The sequence below is a fragment of the Miniopterus natalensis genome, chromosome 22 (assembly GCF_054644295.1).
Source record: "Miniopterus natalensis isolate mMinNat1 chromosome 22, mMinNat1.hap1, whole genome shotgun sequence".
NCBI classification, from domain to species: domain Eukaryota; kingdom Metazoa; phylum Chordata; class Mammalia; order Chiroptera; family Miniopteridae; genus Miniopterus; species Miniopterus natalensis.
The window spans coordinates 1,189,546-1,208,212 of record NC_142102.1 but is presented as its reverse complement, the minus strand read 5'-3'; the positions used below and the strand labels follow the sequence as shown (position 1 = coordinate 1,208,212).

Here is an 18,667-nt window from a genome sequence, read left to right as displayed (position 1 = left end):
ACAGCACACGGGGACCGTGGGAGACCCCTGCAGTGAGAGGAGGGTCTCCAGGACTTAGTGGGAAAATTTCCTTCCTAGTTCTGTCCCATGAAAAAGGCCTGTAAGCAAAAATACTTAATAGCAAACGTCACACTTTGTACCCACAATTGGCTTCTAAAAGCCATTCCTCAATAATTTCTTATAAAAATGGCTTACTTCACACCTAAAGTTAAGAATGTCCAAGTGAGCAAACAAAAAATTTAGTGGGGTCATGTTAAAAGTATAGTATCCTTAACAATAATGACTGTGAAAACACAATGTATAAAAATCCGTGAGTTCGTACCAATTTTCAGAAAAAAGGCCCAAAGAAACCTACAAACTCAATGGCCACTGTAGAAATTACTGAGTAACTGCGTACGGTATTTTTATCATGCTTTGAAAAAAACAGTTCTACTGAAAATCAAAGTAAGCAAATAGCACCACTGATGAGAAAAAGAACGGCAGCTATGTATGTAGAATAGAAAAAATTATTTTCCAAATCACCACTGTTTAACCCCCATGAAATAATGGATGCAGGTAGGGAATTAATAGATACAAAACCCAGTGAAAGACAGGTAAGGAATTGGGGGAAGATGAGCGTAGCAGTAAGACTGACTTGTTCCTGCGTCTCATTAATCCTGCCCAGCGTGTCCCATGAAAAAGAGCTAGTTGGATGGAAAAACGAGACTTACAGACAATGCCTATAAGCTACCCCGAGGCCTCGCGTGTGAGTGGACAGGACCCACACCAGCGGCCGGAGGGCCTGGCTGGGATCAGCCTCGGTGGGTGGGGGCAGAGGAAGACGCTGCTGTCTCACAGCCGGGGGACAGGGAGCCTCAAACGAAAGCTTCTCAGGAGAGCACTGGCCAGTGTGGGCGGAAGCTGTACCGGACCCACTGTGCAGGCGAGTGCAAGGGGGTCGCGGCTCAGGCAGCTCTGGGCGCTTAGAGCTCTGGACCAGCGAAGTCCCTCCTGAGCAAACCCTGCGCTTTGGACATATGTCCGCAGTCCCTCCTCACAGAGCAGATCAAGGAAAACAAAGGCAAAGCAGCTTTAAAAACAACATGGGCCAGGAACAGAGGAGCACAAGGCCAGGCTTTAAGGGATTTTGCAGAAATCAACGCATGGAGCCTCCTGAAGCATGAGACGCTCGCTTCGCTTCAGTCAAACACAAAATGGGTGTGAGCACTGCTATGTGCACAAGAACAATGTTCCTTTAAAAATGAAAGGACACAAACACTTGCCAACAAAACAGGAACACTAAGCAAACTTCAAGTTGAGCTAAAAATTTTTAAAAAGAGAGCAGGAGAGGCTATGTCACAACCACTAAGCTAGAAATAGGGCAACTGAAGACAAGACTCTGGAAGATGACAGAACTAGGAAATAATTGGGCTTTTAAGCCCAATGATAAATACCAGAGAAATAGAAGATAAAAGCCTTAACAATCAAGAAGAAATGAAGCCACCCATGCCTGAGACTGCTTCCCACCCAGGTGGCCGTGGCCTGGGCAGGGACCTCTGCATGGAGCCCACAGGCCAGCCCAGACACTCAATGGCCAGGAACACGAGCACGGGGATCGGGGCCCAGGAAGCAGTCTCCTGCCCCACGGCCTGAGTCACCAGGCAGCTCACCCTGGAGGAAAGTTCATTTTGCCCCACAAGCAACACCATCAGGGCCCGTGGAGTGAAATAAACGAGGTGGACCAAAGAGCACCACAAAGGCTCCGAAACCCAGATCTGTCACTGGAACCACAACCCACAGAACGTGGGCCACGACCTGCATGCTCTTGTACCAATGACCAGGCCTGCTAAGGAGAATGTAAACAGGCCCCAGAGTCTAACATAACAGCCACAATGTCCGGGACGCAGTCCAAAACCTCTGTCATACCAGAACCAGAAAAATCACCGTGGAGGGTAGAGAAAATCAAGTGACACCAACACCGGGGTGACGAAGATACTGGAGTCATCTGACAAGCACTTCAATGCAGTCACCACAAAGCGATTCTACGAGCAATTACACAGTCTATTGTTTCACAAATAAAATAATAGAAATCTTGGCAAAGAAAGATGTTGTAATAAAAAGGAGCCTAGTGGAAATTTCAGAACCAACAAATACAGTAAGAAAAATACCAGGAGAAGGTGAAAGAAGATAAAAAAATCGTAACAATCTGTTTCCTCTCTTGTTCTAAGGACAAAGCACTAAGCACTGGTATCCATCAGAGGCCCTGAAGGAGACTCCGAGCAGGACTGAAAACTCATTTTTGGCAAAAGACACAAACCTACAGATTCAAGAAACCAACCAAACCCCACAAAGCTAAATGAAATTATTCTTCAGGAATAAAGGGGAAACAGGCCAAGGAAAATGAAGAGAATTTGTCATGAGGGAAAGAGCAGAAATGCAGGCACGCACAATGGACTACCTTTCTCCTCGTGTCCTAACTGTACCTGATGACTAACAAAAGCTGTAACAGCATGAACAGTCCAGACAGTAAGATTTAAGGGCGGGAGAAAGAACTGACTGAAAGCAAGATCGCCGCCACACCTACTGGAAGAGATGCTGACAGCAGTGCCACAAATGCATAACATAAAATACCAACACCAACCACCAAAAGGACACTATGCTAAATGATACAGAAAACACTAAACATAAACCAAGAGCCCTAAAAAATGTTCAAGTAACTCACTGACCCACAGAAGGCAACAAATAGAAACAAAGAACCATAGAGGAAAGAAGAGAACAAAATGGCAGGCATAAGCCCTAACAGATCAATAATTACCTTAAATATGAATGGTGTAAATTCATAATTAAAAGGCAGAGTGACAGAAGGGATTTAAAAAAACATGACTCAACTATGCTCTTTATAAGAAATTCATTTCGAATTCAGTGACATAGAGGTTGAAAGTAAAACTACAGCAAAACATAGACACACCAGATAAACCAGGAAGGGCTATATCTGACTGAGAGCAAACAAAGTTACAAGACGTGAAGATGGGTTTCACACAGCTATGAAGGACCAATCCACCAGGAGCCCAGGATTCTCAACAGCTGTGCACCGGTGACAGAGCTTCAAAGACCTGAAGCAAAACCGAGAGATAAAAACACCAGAAACAGACCCACACGCGGTCAACTGATGTCTGTCACGCGTGGAGGAAGGAAAGAGTGGCCTATCTGGAATATGCACAGAGCTCTGAAACTCAACAGTAAAAAAACTGACACTACTCTTGGCACTGATCCCAGAGAAACGAAAACTTGTTTTTACTAAAAAACTACACGTGGCTATTCATAGCAACTTCACTCACAATAGCCCCAAACTGTAAACAGCCAAGTCCTTAAACAGGCAAATGGTTAAAAAGACTGGTAAACCCATAAAGGAATAAATACTGCTTAGAAATAAAAAGAAACACACTGACATATGCAAAACCTTCGATGACTCTCAAAGGAAATTGGGCTGAGTAGAAAAAGCCATTCTCAGAAAGGAGACTCTACAGAATTAATTTCTATCACATTCTTGAAAGGACAAAATTAAAGAAACAGATTACAGATCAGAGGATGTCAGGGTAGGGACTGGGGAGGGTGTGTGTGTGTGGCTATAAAAGGGCAAGAAGGGGGGTTTCTCTGCGTCCTGACTGTACCTTAATTGTGACATTGTAATATTTTATACAGTTACTACTGAGGGAAATAGGGTCAAGTAACACAGGATCTGTGTTATTTCTTACAACTGCATGTGGCTCTGATGCATCAATGAGGATCGAGTCCACAACCTGGGCATGTGCCCTGACCGGGAATCGAACCCCGGATTGCCTGGATCCTAGGTTGACGCTCAACTGCTGAGCGTTGCCCGGCCAGGCAAAAAAAAAATTAATTTTAAAAAGTGTTAGAGGTTTAATATTAATATCAGATACGATTTTGAAGGAAAAAAAATTAGAGACAGGCAAATCACAATGATAAAAGGACCAATTCACTACAGAGACGTCCTGAGGCTCAAAGTGTATGTACCAAACGAAACATCTTCAAGTACACGAAGCAAAACCTGATGGAGCCAAGAGAAGGAACAGACAAATCTACAATGGCCCACTCGACACCCCTCTCTGAGCAACTGGCAGGACTGCTGGTCAGGAAATCAGAGAAACCACCCACCAGCCAGATCCAAAATTACCAACACAGATCCACAAATTCAGAAGTGAAGTCGGGGAGTTCTCAAACTAGAAATCAGTAACAGAAAGAAAACAGGAAAGTATCTAAAAACACAGATATGAAGAAAAATGACAATACAACATTTAAATGTTTGGGACACAGCAAAATCAGGATGAGAATAAATTTAAAGCACTAAATCCTTGCATTAGAAAAGAGGAAAGGTCTCAAATCAGTAGTCAGTGTTTCTATCCTAAATGAGCCTAGTGCAAGAGCGAGAAAAGCCCCCAAATGGAAGAAATTAAAAGAGTAGAAAGCAATGTAATTAAAAACAGGAAAAGACTAGAGAAATAGAAAGCGAGCTCTAATATAATCAGTAATTTTGCAAAGCTCTCAGGAAGACATAAGGAAAAGACGAGGCCAATCCCCACTATCGGGGATGCAAGGGGACGACCAGATCAGACGCGCAGCAGCAGGATGAGACGAGGCTTACGGGCTCGGCAGGGGTAGCTCTGGCCGTTTAAATGCAAGGGGTCAGCTCTGCAACACAGTTTAGCAAAAAACATGTACTTATCACAGGACCCGACTGCACTTCGGGGCATCTGCTCCAGAGAGATGAACACCTACGTTCACATAAAAACCTGTGCCTAATGTTCGCGCGGCGCTTTTCCTCGTAGCCAGCAGAGGAAAACACGCCAAGTGGCCTGTGCCGGAGGCACGTGCACACCACGCACGGCACCCTGCGCAGCAGCAGAAAGAACGAGCTGTGAACACCGCAACACAGCGGGTCTCGAGGAGACGACGGCCGTGACCAGAACGAGGAGCGAGGGAGGGCGTGCGGCGAGAAGCCCTGTGCTGGGATGACGGCAGCGCTCGTGCAAACGCGCAGGCGTTAGAGGTGCTCAGAGCTACAGCCCAGACAAGCGCGTGTGTGAAAACTGATGACACGGGACTGCGGTCTACAGACTGTACCAACGCCGATTTCCTGATTCTCACGTTATATCTAGTGTAATAGAGATGTAACAGGGATGCAAAATGCTACTGTTGTGGGAAAAGACATAAGGGTGCACGTGACCAACCAACCTGTACTTAAAAAAATTCAAAACTCAAACCTTCCCACAAAGAAATCTCAAAGGCCCAGGTAGTTTCACTGGTGAATTTGATAAATGTATGTAAGAAAAGGAAATCACAAGTCAATATTCCTCATGAACGCAGATAAAAAATTCTCAAGATCCTAACCAAGTAAACAGAGCAACAGATTTATAAACTAATCCAGGAATGAAAGGCCAAGTTCAGTGGATTAAACTCACTGTCACGTAAGCGGCAGTGCTGCCTCATCCTGAAAAGTCGGTGGGGAAGGGCACTGAGAGGCATCTGAGAGCTTTCTTACCAGCAACTGGAGACCACACAAACTGTGCTGCGACTCAACATTTTCACTTAATCTTTTTATTGAATTACTGGTTAAGTTTTACTAGAACTGTATTTTTATAACATTAAAAATATTTAGTGGTGTTTTATATTACACTAGATGTTACACTGTTGATTTTTAGTTGAAAAGTTTTACAGTTTCATAGTTTTTTATTCATTTCATGTCAATGAGTTCTGGATACCTGACGTGAAATAAATCACACCAAGGTACCACGGGGGTTACAACCACTATTCTATGTCTCCAATTTCCTAATTGCAGACTCTAATGAGTTAATATCTTCATACTTATGTTGACAAGACTAAGCGGCTGAACTTTGTTTGAAAGACTTTTAGAGCCCTAGCTGGTGTGGCTCAGTGGTTGGAGCATCAGCCTGCAGCAAGTGCCTCGGTTGCAGGCTCGATCCCCAGCCCTGGTCGGGGCTCATGCAGGAGGCAACCAATCGATGTGTTTCCCCCCCGCCCCCCCAAAAAAGCAACAGAAAAACATATCCCCAGGTTAGGATTAAAAAAAAAGACCTTTAGGACATCACTAACAGTGGGACTGATCTGGAAGCGATTATATGCGTCATCTCACGGGACTAGTCTGCCCTTCAAACCATGTATCACGTGCTCTTAAGACGTAAGTATTAAGTGAGAATTTTATATTATAATAAAAGCTAGACAAAATTAAGACCTTGATTTAAAACATCATTTCTCCGTAAGGAACAGCACGCGGTATCCCCAACTTATAACCCAAACAAGCCAACTTAAAAATGGGCCCAGGCCTTGACACCTGTCACAATGGCTTTTACCAGAAACACAAGTGCTGGCGGAGACGCAGCAGAAAGCAAGCGCTCCTGCACCACTGGTGGGAATGTAGAGGCTGCCAAAAATTAAAAATAGAGCCATCATGCAACCCAAGAATTCCACTTTTGGGTATTTATCCCATAAAAACAAAAACATTAATTCGAAAAGATAAATACAGCCCTATGTTCACTGCAGCATTATTTATAATAGTCAAGATATGGAAGCAGCCTAGGTGCAAATACACAATGGAATATTACTCAGCCATAAAAAAGGGAACCTGGACACTTGTGACAACATGGATGGACCTAAATAAAGGGTATTACACTAAGTGAAAAAAGTCAGGCAGGCAAAGGCAAACACCGTATGATTTCACTTAAATGTGGAATCTAAACAACAAACCAAAGAAAGCAGAAATCACAGATACACAGAACTGACAGTTGCAAGAAGGTGGGATGTATGGAAAATAGGAAGGGATTAAGTACAAACTGCCAGTGATAAAACAGCCATAGGGAGGTGAAGTGCAGCAAGGACTCTAGTCAATAATATCCTAGTAACTTAGTTATCTAAGTGTAGTCTAACCACTAGGCTGTACACCTGGAAACATAATACATGGCAACTATAATTGTAATGTTTTAAATAAAGTGACGGATTTTTTTAAAAAAATTAAACACCTCACCTAATCAGAACAGAGTCCCTGGTATAGCCACCGTCATATTCTGTAGTTTCTTCTAGTGCTTGGAAATCTAGATTCTGCAAATTTAAAATAAAATACGTCTTAACATCCTCTGCACCACAGCACTGCAAACAGTAAGCAACACGGTGCTTCCGCAGCCGCCCGCGCTTACCCGGCTTCCACATATAAGCAGTTCGATTTCCTCCGGCCTGAACAGGTACTTCAAGGGAGATTCATTGGTCACCATGTGGAAACCCCTCCGGAAAGCCTTGAACTGCTTTTCTACCGACTTATTGAGAATGTAGTCAGAATAGAGGTTGACAAATTCCTGCGGGAACATTAACCACAAGAACTTCTTACATAACATACAAACCACACACAACAAGCTACTGAGATGCACAGCTTTTTTTATTATTTCTGTATCTTTCCAAAGAAAAAATATTCAAAAATATACAAAGGGAAATGCCTTTAACAATTTCACAGCTCTCTGCAATAGTATTAACCTGTAGATAGGCCATGTACATAAACTAATAAATTTCAATTTTGGTATTTTATTAACTAGACTGAATATAAAGCTGGGCGTCAGCACAATTGAGGTTCCCTCAGCTACGTGTGCAAACCCGAGAGACATTTCGAGTACTATGTAGTTAATTTAAGCAAACCAGGAAATCTCACGGTTTCTATTGCAGAATATTCGGGAAGCTGCTGCTGTATCAAACCCCAAAAGGAGAATGTACTTTTATGTTCTCAGTGTGTGTAATATATCAAAACTTATAAACACTTTTTTTCAAACGTTCATTGTATACTTATAACACTCTGGGTTATTCCGTTGTTTCCAGAGGTCAACAGAAACCACACACCACTGAAGGGCCCTGCCGCCCTCCTCGGGGCTTCTGCTGTGGGTCCCGCCAGAGCCACACTCGCCCTCCTAGTTTCGGGCTCGACCACGTGTTCCCGGACCACCTGCCCCAGGTCGAGAACTTGGTCGCTTCGCTTCTTGGGTCTTTCTGTGGGTTGGTTTTCAAACTCTGTTCAGAGAGACACAAAACACATGCCATAGAAACACTGGCTACCTTCCTGTTTTCGTTCGTGATGGGGATCTTGTCGCCGTTCTCTTTGAGGTCGTACATGGTCGGGTTCCCGAACAGGTCCGTCTGCGATATCTGGAAGGTGATCATCATGTCTTCCTCCACGTCCCCTTCGTACTCCAGCAAGTCCTTCAGGCTCTGAAACAGAACCTAGCAGCCGACGGAGGCCTGGGTTACCGGGGCCGCGAACCCCCAGTCCGGGAGGCTCTTCTCGGGAGAAAAGCAGCTCTGACAGTAAGACTTCAGACACAAGTAGCACCCCTCCTGTCCCCCAGACGCTTACAATACAGAAACTGAAGACCCCGTCCCTGACAGTGCCCCCTGTGTGCGCCCCCCCCCCCCCCCCCCAGCAGCGGGTCTCACTGCGCTCCGAGTCTTGGGGTGGGCGACAGCGGACAAACAGACACCAACTATAGCCGCCCCACGCCCTACTCACGGCTGATCTGATTTCACCTGGCCCTCTCATGATTAAAAAACAAAATGTTTGAAGACACTGTCTACAGAATCAACCTTATAAAACCTGCTTGCTGACAGCAATATCCACAAAAAACTTCCTTTCTGAGGTTTCAAGTCTTCATGGTACTTCACACAGATGAAAACAGCATGATCTTACCGGGTGTAAATATGACAAAGACGCCAAGTGAAAGACTTACGGGGTGAGAGTCTCCCAAGTCGCGGAAAGTCCCTTTTTTGCCCATGAGCTTCCTGTAGACGACCATGGGAAAATGCACGTCCAGTATGCAGTTGTTGTAAATCGCCAGGCCCAGCACAATGCCAATCAGAGTGAACTGACCCTCAGTTTCAAAAGACGATGGATTAAACCAAAACAATTTTGTAGATTCATCATAGGTGAACATACCTGTAAGAAATGATTGTTAAAAATATATTATTCATATTTTATTACACTGATGAATACAAATACAAAGTAATTACACATGTAGACTTGTAATAGGTATACAGAAACTTTCCTCTATTACAGTAGTGTTTGAGAAACCAAAGTTCAAATATATGATTATTTTAAATTGTGGCAAAGGTAGTACTTATATATATTTTAAAGAAACCAAGGAAACAATGTAATGAAAGAATTTGTGGCCCGGCCGTGCCTCAGCGGTTGAGCAACCCTAGGATCCAGGAGATGGCAGTTCAATTCCTGGTCAGGGCACATGACCCCCAGCAGGGGGCGTGCAGCAGGCAGCCAGTCGGTGACTCTCATCATTGATGTTTCTCTCTCTCCCTCTCCCTTCCTCTAAAATTACAATAAAGACATTAAAAAAAAAAGGCATTTTCATTAAATTCAAGTTGTCTAATCTAACATATATTAAGTTAATTTAAGGGTTGAAAGAAATGCAAAAAAAAAAAAAAGGGCTTTCATATGTTTCATTTATAAAAAAGTATTTAACCCATATGTACTGTTTTAAGAAACAACTTTGGATTTCATCATGGAAAGGTTTGTTTTTTTCAAAATTACACAGTGGTCCCATGCAGTGTGTCTAGCATCTTTCTAACAAAGCCAGATGGTGCCAAGTATACACTTAGAAAACTCAATATATTAACTCAGGTTCTGTCCAAAACCAAAAGGTGTTTACTGCACACACTAATTGTGTGCCGGTAAGTAAGACAAAGGTAGTTGGCATCTGCGGACCTCTTTCAGCGTCCTGTGATCTAAATCCAAACCTGGAGACCTGTCTGAGTACCACTCATTTGAAAACAGAAATCTCTGGCTCTGCCTCGCTAAATGACCTTTACTAAGGCAGAATGAGCTTCTTCCCTGTAGATGAACATCCAAATCTCATAACTGACTTTACAACTTTTTTTTTACTAAGATGTTTCAGTTGCTACCTGAAAACTAAAGTTTTAAGAATTAGATCTGAAAAAAGGAATTTCAGAAATCAATACAGCACATAAAGCAATTATAAGATTTTTTTAAAGCTTAAAAATACTTTTCATTTAGAGTTAAACATGAAAGGAACTTTAAAATGGCCCCCTTGATCATAAGAGCAAAAATTAAGCTAAGACATTTTCCTGATAGGATGTAATGCTCATGAAGTAACAGTCTGAAGATTATCCCATTTGTGCTTGAATTTCACTTTTTTTTTTTTTTTTACGGGACTAAATTACGACATACAGCGGAGTGCTAAAAGCTTCATTTAGTTGTAAATACAGGATTAACGGGGTCAAAACAGTCCAAAGTAATTACAATTAATAAATCTGATGACATCTCACACATGCATGCCCTTGGTCTCAGAAACAGCAAACTACAAGTTCCTCATAATATTTATCGCACAGGTCACTTCGCTGCCCTCTGTGAGCGGGAACTGAAGAGCAAGGAGCTTCCACTTTGGACACGTTTGTTCCGGGAGCCTGGAAAAACCCGCTATAAAACAGGGTGGGGCTTGTCTAAGATTTCCTTTCTTGCTATTTCTGTGCAATCATTTCAGTTACCTTACATCAAGTAGAAATGTGTAATGTACACTTTTTCTTAGTTCTGTATATAACGTAAACATACTTTATAGCTAATGTTTAATACTTCTAGATACATCAGAACCTACTGCAAAGGTCTGCCAAACTTAGGACGCTTAGTAATTTTCTATCTCAAAAAGGGCATGGGGTTGTGTGTGCCTTGGTTTACTTTGAGCAAACTACATACAAACAACATGGTCTTCCGATTATTATTTGCTAGAACATACTCTTACCATAACTACTTGTCATGAACTCGAAATGTCTCATTCCATTTACACGCATGTATACAGATGACCGACTAAGAACAGAAGTCAATTCAGCGTACACACTGGGAATCCACAGGCAGCAGGTACGGGGCTGCCTGCGTGAGGCGGGGCCCACTCCTAGATATTCTGGGGGCGCCTTCAGTCATTCGTCTGCAGCAGTGGAACCAGTTCAGAACTGTTCAGTCCCCTGTCCGAGCTTTCTTCCCCCCTTCCACTCTGCCTACCTTGCCTACCAGAGAAATTCAAATTCTTCAATATGGAGACCAGGTTTCCGCAAAATGTGTTCAGTGAAAGCTCTGCCAGGAGGCAATCACCATCAGGCGGGGAAGCGCTTCCCCGCACTGTGACCTCCGGAAGCCTTAGTCACAGACCTAACTAATGGGCCACCAGCCAGCGCGCCAAACTCCGGGCACGATGTTCTACGAGACTCTTGTCTCAGAAATGCTGTGAATCTGATGACTAAGAGCAAAGAAGTCCTCCAAATGTACCACTCTCAAGAGATAATCCCCGGTATTTAAAATACTTGGCTAAGTAATCTAAGTAAGAACCTGAGTAAATGAGTGATGGAATTCGGCCCCAAAGCCCACAGATTCCGTCAGGATTTGTAATTGTGGGTAATGCACCCCAAAACCACCTTTTCTGCTCCACTCCATAACTGAGAACATTTATAAACCTGGGTAAACAAATTCTTAGCTCAGAAAGACAGGACACGGCGACCCATCCCTGGACACTTACCGATGTCGGGATTGAAGATTTCCTCCACAACCAGCTGGAAGAATTCTTTGGAAACGCCTCCCTCGTCAACTCCCTGCTCGCCTTCGAACTCCACGTACAGCTGCTTCTTCAGGTCCGCCGGGTTCTCCATGGCGATCATCTCTAGCTGGCGAGCGAAGAGACACGGCAAGAAGGTGACTGCCAGGGTTAGGGCAACAGCAAAGCAACCGCACGCAGGGCCAGGGAGCAAATACAGTTCCTGACTTCTGGGTGGTTTCAAATGGAAAAAAGCAGCAAACTGATAAAAAGCCAGTGAAGACAGACTTAGTCTCATGGAAAAAAGGACAGGAAAGAAACCTGCGGAGAATTACAAACGTTACTTTCTGCGGACTATTTCTTACGAAACTGGCACACAGTAGGAAAAGTCGAATTCAATTTTCTGTTACTTATGTGTGAGAAACCTGGGCTATGGCGTTAGGACATAAAAAGATGTCAGCACAGCTCCTAAGCGACCGCCCCAACTCAGTCACTTTAGCAAGAACAATGGGAAATAGGAGTTTGACTCAAAACTGGTAGCTACATAGTTTTTACATTAGACTAGAAAATGAAGAATTAAGTCTTAATATCTAAAATAACTTCAATTAAAAAATACACTAGATGAACAGGGAAGCCACTGATGATCTCTTAGAATAGCACTTAGTATAAATTGCTTTTTAATGGATTCAAACACATTTCACATCTACTTACTTCTAAAAGCAGACGAGACATGTGCTTGCTCATATCCTTCCTAACTTCTTATAAATTACCAAACTCTAATATCTACCATCTTGATTATAAATCTTTACCGATTATTTCTTTGTATCTATAAATATAGCAATTTCAGTCATGAGACGAATCAAAGCCTCTTTAAAAAAATAAATCACACTATTTTCTAATGTGAAATATTTACACCGCAATTTGTTGTTTTACATACCTGAAATTTACTAACAGCACGCCTGACTGATCAGCCACCTTATCTACTAAATTAACTTTAAATGCCTTCTGGTTGTTAAAAAAAAAAAAAAAAAATATTCCCAAAACAGAATATTTAAGGGTGATCAGGTTATTGGCAACTATTCAACTAGAATTTTAGGAATATTTTTGAGCAAGGCACAAACATCATTGGAATTTATTATAGTCCTAAAATAACTACTTTAGGTTAACAGCCTTAGTTTGGATATTCTTGTGTGTCTATATATAAATAATTTAATTAAAAAAAAAATACACATACACACACACTCATGAATCAGGTCGGTTGCCCTAGATGGATGTTTTTCAAACTTCCAAGGCCATTTGATAGTGGGGAGTCCAATCCACTCAGTGGTTTCCCACCAACGGGGGGGAATCAGAATGCACTCCACACAGTAATGGCATCTACTGTTTTGTGAAAACCTTCGCTTTAATTATATGCACAGACAGACATGCGTGTGTGTCCTGGGATGCTGTGTAAAATCTCTCTTACTAGGGCTTGCAGTCAAAAACATTTTAGGAACAAAGACCAACATGGTCTGGAAACCTTCAACTTTTGGGTCCTGTACAGCGGCGGTCTCTAACCTGATAGAAACACGATGCCAATCTGTGTCAGCGTCATTTATTTTGAGACAGTGCTGCAGAAAGACTGAGTCAGAACGCCGTATGCCAGTCCCAACTAACCTATCTTTTAACCTTTAAACCTTATCAAGCAACTCAGTTAAGCCTCAGTTTCCTCATCTGCAAAGGAAAGGGGAACAGTACTGTTCATATGGCAAAGGAGCAAAGACTTAATAAAAACAGGAGAGTTCTAGAGCGCGCAGCACTATGAAGGTAACGCGCCGCGTCGTTACCTTTCAAAACAACACTGCTCTTTGAATAAGAGTCAACTCTGATGTTAACACCTAGTCCCAAGTTTTGCAAATAACCTTGGGGGGAAAAAATCATCCCAGTTGGAAACCTGTTCCAAGCCTCAAGAATTCTGAGCACTAAATCAGAATTACCACCTTGGCGCGAGTGTGGTTTACCGAGCAGGCCACCCCCCTTATGGCCCGGGAACCATTCCCAGCTCCCTCCTCCCCGCCGCCACCTGCCTAGGTGCGACGGGGTGTAAGTCCATGTTTGTACACACCCGACCGCACGGAGACCAGCCTGCTTTTATCAGGTACGATGCATTCAAAGGGGAAAAACAGAACTACCTGAGAACTGCCTTCACAGCAATGTGACCGATAAGCTTTTAAAGGATTTGGGGTCATTTCTACAGGATCCAGAGGCCCTGTGTTCTAGTCTTCCTTCTGCCCGAGATACTTCATATGACAATTAAAGCACATTTACCTTCATTCTTAATAAAAACAGTCCATGTCTGTGCATTCCCACCAATCCCCACCTTCTGCTCTCCACCTTAATGCCTTAAATTCTTTCGGCATTATGTTCTATTATAATTACAAACATAATTTTCTCGGCTGCAGCGTTAACTGTAAAATGAGCACCGTACTATGTTAATAAGCTGATACAGGAAGCGCTCAGGCGAGCCCCCTGCACAAGGTCTCATCCAGGTGGAAGCTCAAGAACTCGCTGGCGTCCGAGCTGGGAAACAGGAGACCCGGTAAGCCCACAGCGGGCGCCCAGCCACTGCGCCTCTCAGCGAGGACTAGCAGTCTTCTTAAAAAGTTATGAGGGGTCTTTATTTTCTTTACGTTTCCCTGCATTTTAATTTTCTACAATAAATACATATTACCTTTAGAATCGGGATGCATTCAAATGGAAATATGTAAAAAGAGAAGCTTGAAAAACAGCTGCATTCTGCTGGTGAAAACTTCCCGTTATCAGCTGTTCTAGATTATCAGTCTCAGACACAAATAAGCGGGTCTATAAAATACTGTATTGTTTACGTTCCCATGGGCAGCCTACCTTTAAAAAAATTACTTTTAATTGTAAGAAATATGGCCCAGCCGGGCGTGGCTCAGCGGTTGAGCGTCAACCTAGGATCCAGGCGATCGGGGTTCGATTCCCGGTCAGGGCACATGCCCGGTTGTGGGCTTGATCAATGACTCTCTCATCATTGATATTTCTGTCTCTCTCTCTCCCTCTCCTTTCCTCTTTCTGAAGTCAATAAAGATATACTTAAAAAAAAAAAAAAAAAAAAAAAAATATATATATATATATATATATATATATATGGACCATAAAATTTAGCAACTAGTAGGCCATTATTACATAAGACTAATTTTTATTTTTCTTAAAAATAACCATTCAACCCATTGTTCAATTACAGAATTAAAGAATTAAATTGTAAAGGTCTATCGCTTTATGTAATAGATACATACCATTTAAAAGTGTCTTTTAAAATCAAAAGCTGTCTTGAATGCAGGAGGATATTCAGAAATTGGGAAAATGTGTCAATGAACGTTCTGAAAAGGACCATCTGTGCATCCTTGAACTGAGGTCATTCCGTTCATATAGACCTGGATTTTCATATATAGGTTTTCTTAAAGTTGGGCATATTTCATATTGACTTAATATGGAGACTGGCAACAGACAGATTGCTGGGGAAATAAAAAGTAGGCCGGATGTAAGGGCGTCTACCTCTCTTCATTAGATGACTCAAGACTTGATTTCATCACTTGTCCGATAAAATGATTTTTCATCTCTGAACACTTAATTGGTCATGATGATGAAATCCTAGAGAGATCGTTTTTTTGAAAAAGCAATCTGACATCAAAGCTTCCGCAGAATCAGGTAGAGAGGGGACGAAGGCTCAGTACGAAAGTGTCACTCTTGCCACATTTACAGGCGTCAAAATGAAACCCCCGCTCTTTAAAACCTTACAGTAGTCTGGGCCCTTCCTCATGTCCAATCCATCCTTACCCCTAGTTGGGGGGGGGGGGGGGGGAGGGAAGAGTCCTTAAAGGTATAGAAATTTAGTGGGAGCAGTGCTGTTCAGATAAAACGGGCCTCTCTGAAGCTTAGGGATACCTGGGTCCCTAAGAATGGCTGCATTAAACTACTTTGGTTCATTTACTAGACTTAGACTCTCTGGGGAAACACTTTGCTAGTGAGTGCATTTCAATTGCTGACTACATGGGATTTTTAGACAATCAAGGTATAATTTTCATTCCTCTAAGGACAGATAAAGCACAGTTTTTTTTACACCTTAAATCCCTGACTGATTTCTTCCAATTCTGCCATTAATTTCTGCAGGCCAGAACCTACCTCTCGAGTTTCACTTTCCTCAAGCGTCATATTTTTGGACTTTCCTATCCAATTCTACATCTCAGCCATGCCTTCTGGCCTTAGATCTCGACTCCAAATTCTAGGGCTCCCTGACAAATCTGAACCAAGTCTCACACCACCATTACCCCTGCTCTAAGCCTGCTATCCTAGATCATCTTAAAGCCTGCCGGTTTCCTCAGCATGTACTTGTATTTAAAAATGGCCAAGAAACGTGTATATATAAACTACTAGCAGCCATCTTCCCAAAGAGTCTGGCTTAATCAGAGTATCTGGGGTCCTACCAGAATACAAATTCCTAGGGATCAACACCAGAGCTCCTAACCTGAAATTTTCTTTTTAAACAGATTTTCCATTCAGACGTGGAGGGAGTTTGGGGCACCTCATGGATGGCAATACTGTCTTCCTCCATGACACACATACCCTCAATCTCCTAACATAAAAAGTAATTAAAAAAAAAGTTGATACCCTCTTTCCCTTGAGAATGCTTTGCCTAAGGAAAATAATAACCTACTTTTAAAAGGACACACAAATAGATTAATGTTACCAGTCAAGCACTGTAAAACCCTCACCGTCTCTGAGCTCATGCTCACCACTACACTATTTCCTAAGGACCAGCGATAAAAAATAGTGAGAACTAGTCACGGGGAGATACCCCCGTAACTAAGGGTGTGGGGTCATTCTTACAATGACTCTCAGATGCCCATTTATGGAAAGGAAGGCAACTTATATTTTGTTATATTTCCGTGATTCTGGAATTCACTTTTCTGTGTCCACATCTCTAGAACCAGGACAATCCATACAAGTGACAGCGTCTTACAACTACCCGGCAGCATTTCCCTTTTTAGAAGCAATGAAGTAACAGTGTGTCCTACAACCAATGGTATCTTAGGCTCAATAAAATGCGGTAAAAACACTAATTATTCTGCTGTCACACGGATAGTTCCTCTAAGAACTCTGGTTAGGAAACACTTGACTAGTCTCATCTGAATTACATGGTACCTGAAGGCTGTGTACATATTTTTCTTTAAAAAAATAACAAAAAAAACCTGTAATTATTCACTGACGTTACTACCCACCCTCTTCCTCCAAGCTGGTCAGTTTTACAACTAGTAACTGAAAATAAGACCCAACAGAAAGCTCGCTCAAGGCTGTCACGTACGTGGTAGCTCTTTCTCTGGGCCTCATTTATAAACCAACAAGGAGATGAATTCCAAGGCTCCGCTTAGCTATAAGGTCTGGGGTCCTACAACCTTAACTACAGCAGTACCTCGGTTTTCGAATGTGACCCGTTCCAGAAGCCCATCCGAGCTCTGAAATGTTCGCAAACCGAGGGATCCACAGCCGAGAGCTGGGCCTCAGGATCCTGCCCTCAGCAGAAGCCGCGCAGCATGTTCGACTTCCGAGGAGGGTTCAAAAACCAAAGCATTGCCGCCCGGGTTTACGGCGTTGGAAATCCGAGATGTTCACCAACGGAGACGTTCGAAAACCGAGGCACCACTGCACTTAACTACTAGTACTGACCTCACTGCCAAGTTTCTCATTTTCACTCCGTAGCTGAAAATCGACAGAGCCTAAGAACGCGGTCAATAGGTTTATTCTGTCTGTCAAACTAAAACGAGCTTTATTTTGTCTGTGATATAAAACGAGGAATGGGGAGTAAAAAGCCAGGTAGATCCTTGGGGAATAAGGATCCCAAGTGCTAAAAACCCACCCGCACTTCTGACAGTTCACAGGCGAGGATGACCTTCAGCTACTTTTGGTGGTAAACCTACTTTCAGTTACCAACACACTGTGACTTTATTACATGCTATAAATAATCCAAAAAATAGGCCAATTATCAATTTTGACTTCCAAGACCTATTGTGATGCTCGTTCTCTAATCTTTTCAGTGTTATTTTTAGGAGGGAAGGAAAAAGGCGGGCGCTCGGGTGGAGTTAAGAGGGAGAGGTGCTCGGTGTGAGCCCCGGGAAGCCCCAGCAGCTCCTGGGGGACCAGCAGCTCGGCTCTAACAGCGGGAACTCAGAGGGGCCTCCCAGCGCTCTCCACAAAACCACCCTCGCTCGGCCAAACGATGTAAAGTCAGTTGCCTGCTGCCTGCTGATCAGTTTATTAAGTATATTATTATTCACGCAGCTCAACACTACGGAAGTAAAATAAAAAGGTCACCAGGAAGTAAGCAACCGTAGTTACTGCCAGCAGTTAATGCTCCTTTCTGTCTCTGCTAAACTGCCCGAGAATCTTTCTTCAACACTCTAAACATATTTGGTACTTTTAAAAAACAGTAACAAAGAAAAGGGGCACAGAAACTCTGCAACTTTTACATTTCTGGCATCAAACAACTTTTTCTACTGGTTTAGTTTTGGGAATTCTCAGGTTTAGACAAACCCCGAACCAGAAAACTAAAATATATTTTACTAAGTATCACTACTTCCCAGCTGCCCGTGTCACGGGGCTCTCCTCCTCCGTGAGCATAGAAGGCTGATGGTCTCTTAGTTTTGGGTGACATTAAATTTTACCTCAAGCGGATAAAAAAGCAGCAGCAATGCGGGTTAGACCCGGAATTAATTATGAATACAATAAAACCCTGTGATAAAGCACCCCGTGACAAATGTAAATTGTGTTACAACTGACGGGCAACTGGTTTGCCTTCTGGCCAGGCCCACATTCTTAAATGGGGGCAGTAAAACGTATTCCTCTGTGAAGCAGAGGAATGGCAGGAAACCCATCAGGAGAAACAGGAAGCTAGGTGGGGGGGCACTTGTGTTCCCAGTGTGCACGCAGCTGCAGCTCCCTGGACTGGGTGGATGGTAACTGGCACCGTAAATTGCAAGATTCCTGAAATAGCTGTTTTCCCAGAAGCT

The 18,667-nt window shown here is 43.0% G+C and overlaps 1 protein-coding gene across 5 annotated transcripts in view; it reads right to left on the bottom strand.

The window, feature by feature from the left end:
• The window catches only part of UBE3A (ubiquitin protein ligase E3A), a 55,419-nt gene that overhangs the window by 3,665 nt on the left and 33,087 nt on the right, over nucleotides 1–18,667 (bottom strand). For all 5 annotated transcript variants that reach the window (XM_087829184.1, XM_087829183.1, XM_087829180.1 and 2 more), the window contains 5 exons: nucleotides 11,586–11,730; nucleotides 8,778–8,983; nucleotides 8,110–8,274; nucleotides 7,209–7,364; nucleotides 7,040–7,113 (listed from right to left, as the gene is read on the bottom strand). In XM_087829184.1, the coding sequence (XP_087685310.1) occupies nucleotides 7,040–7,113; nucleotides 7,209–7,364; nucleotides 8,110–8,274; nucleotides 8,778–8,983; nucleotides 11,586–11,730 (746 nt within the window). The remainder of the gene's footprint in view (nucleotides 1–7,039; nucleotides 7,114–7,208; nucleotides 7,365–8,109; nucleotides 8,275–8,777; nucleotides 8,984–11,585; nucleotides 11,731–18,667) is intronic.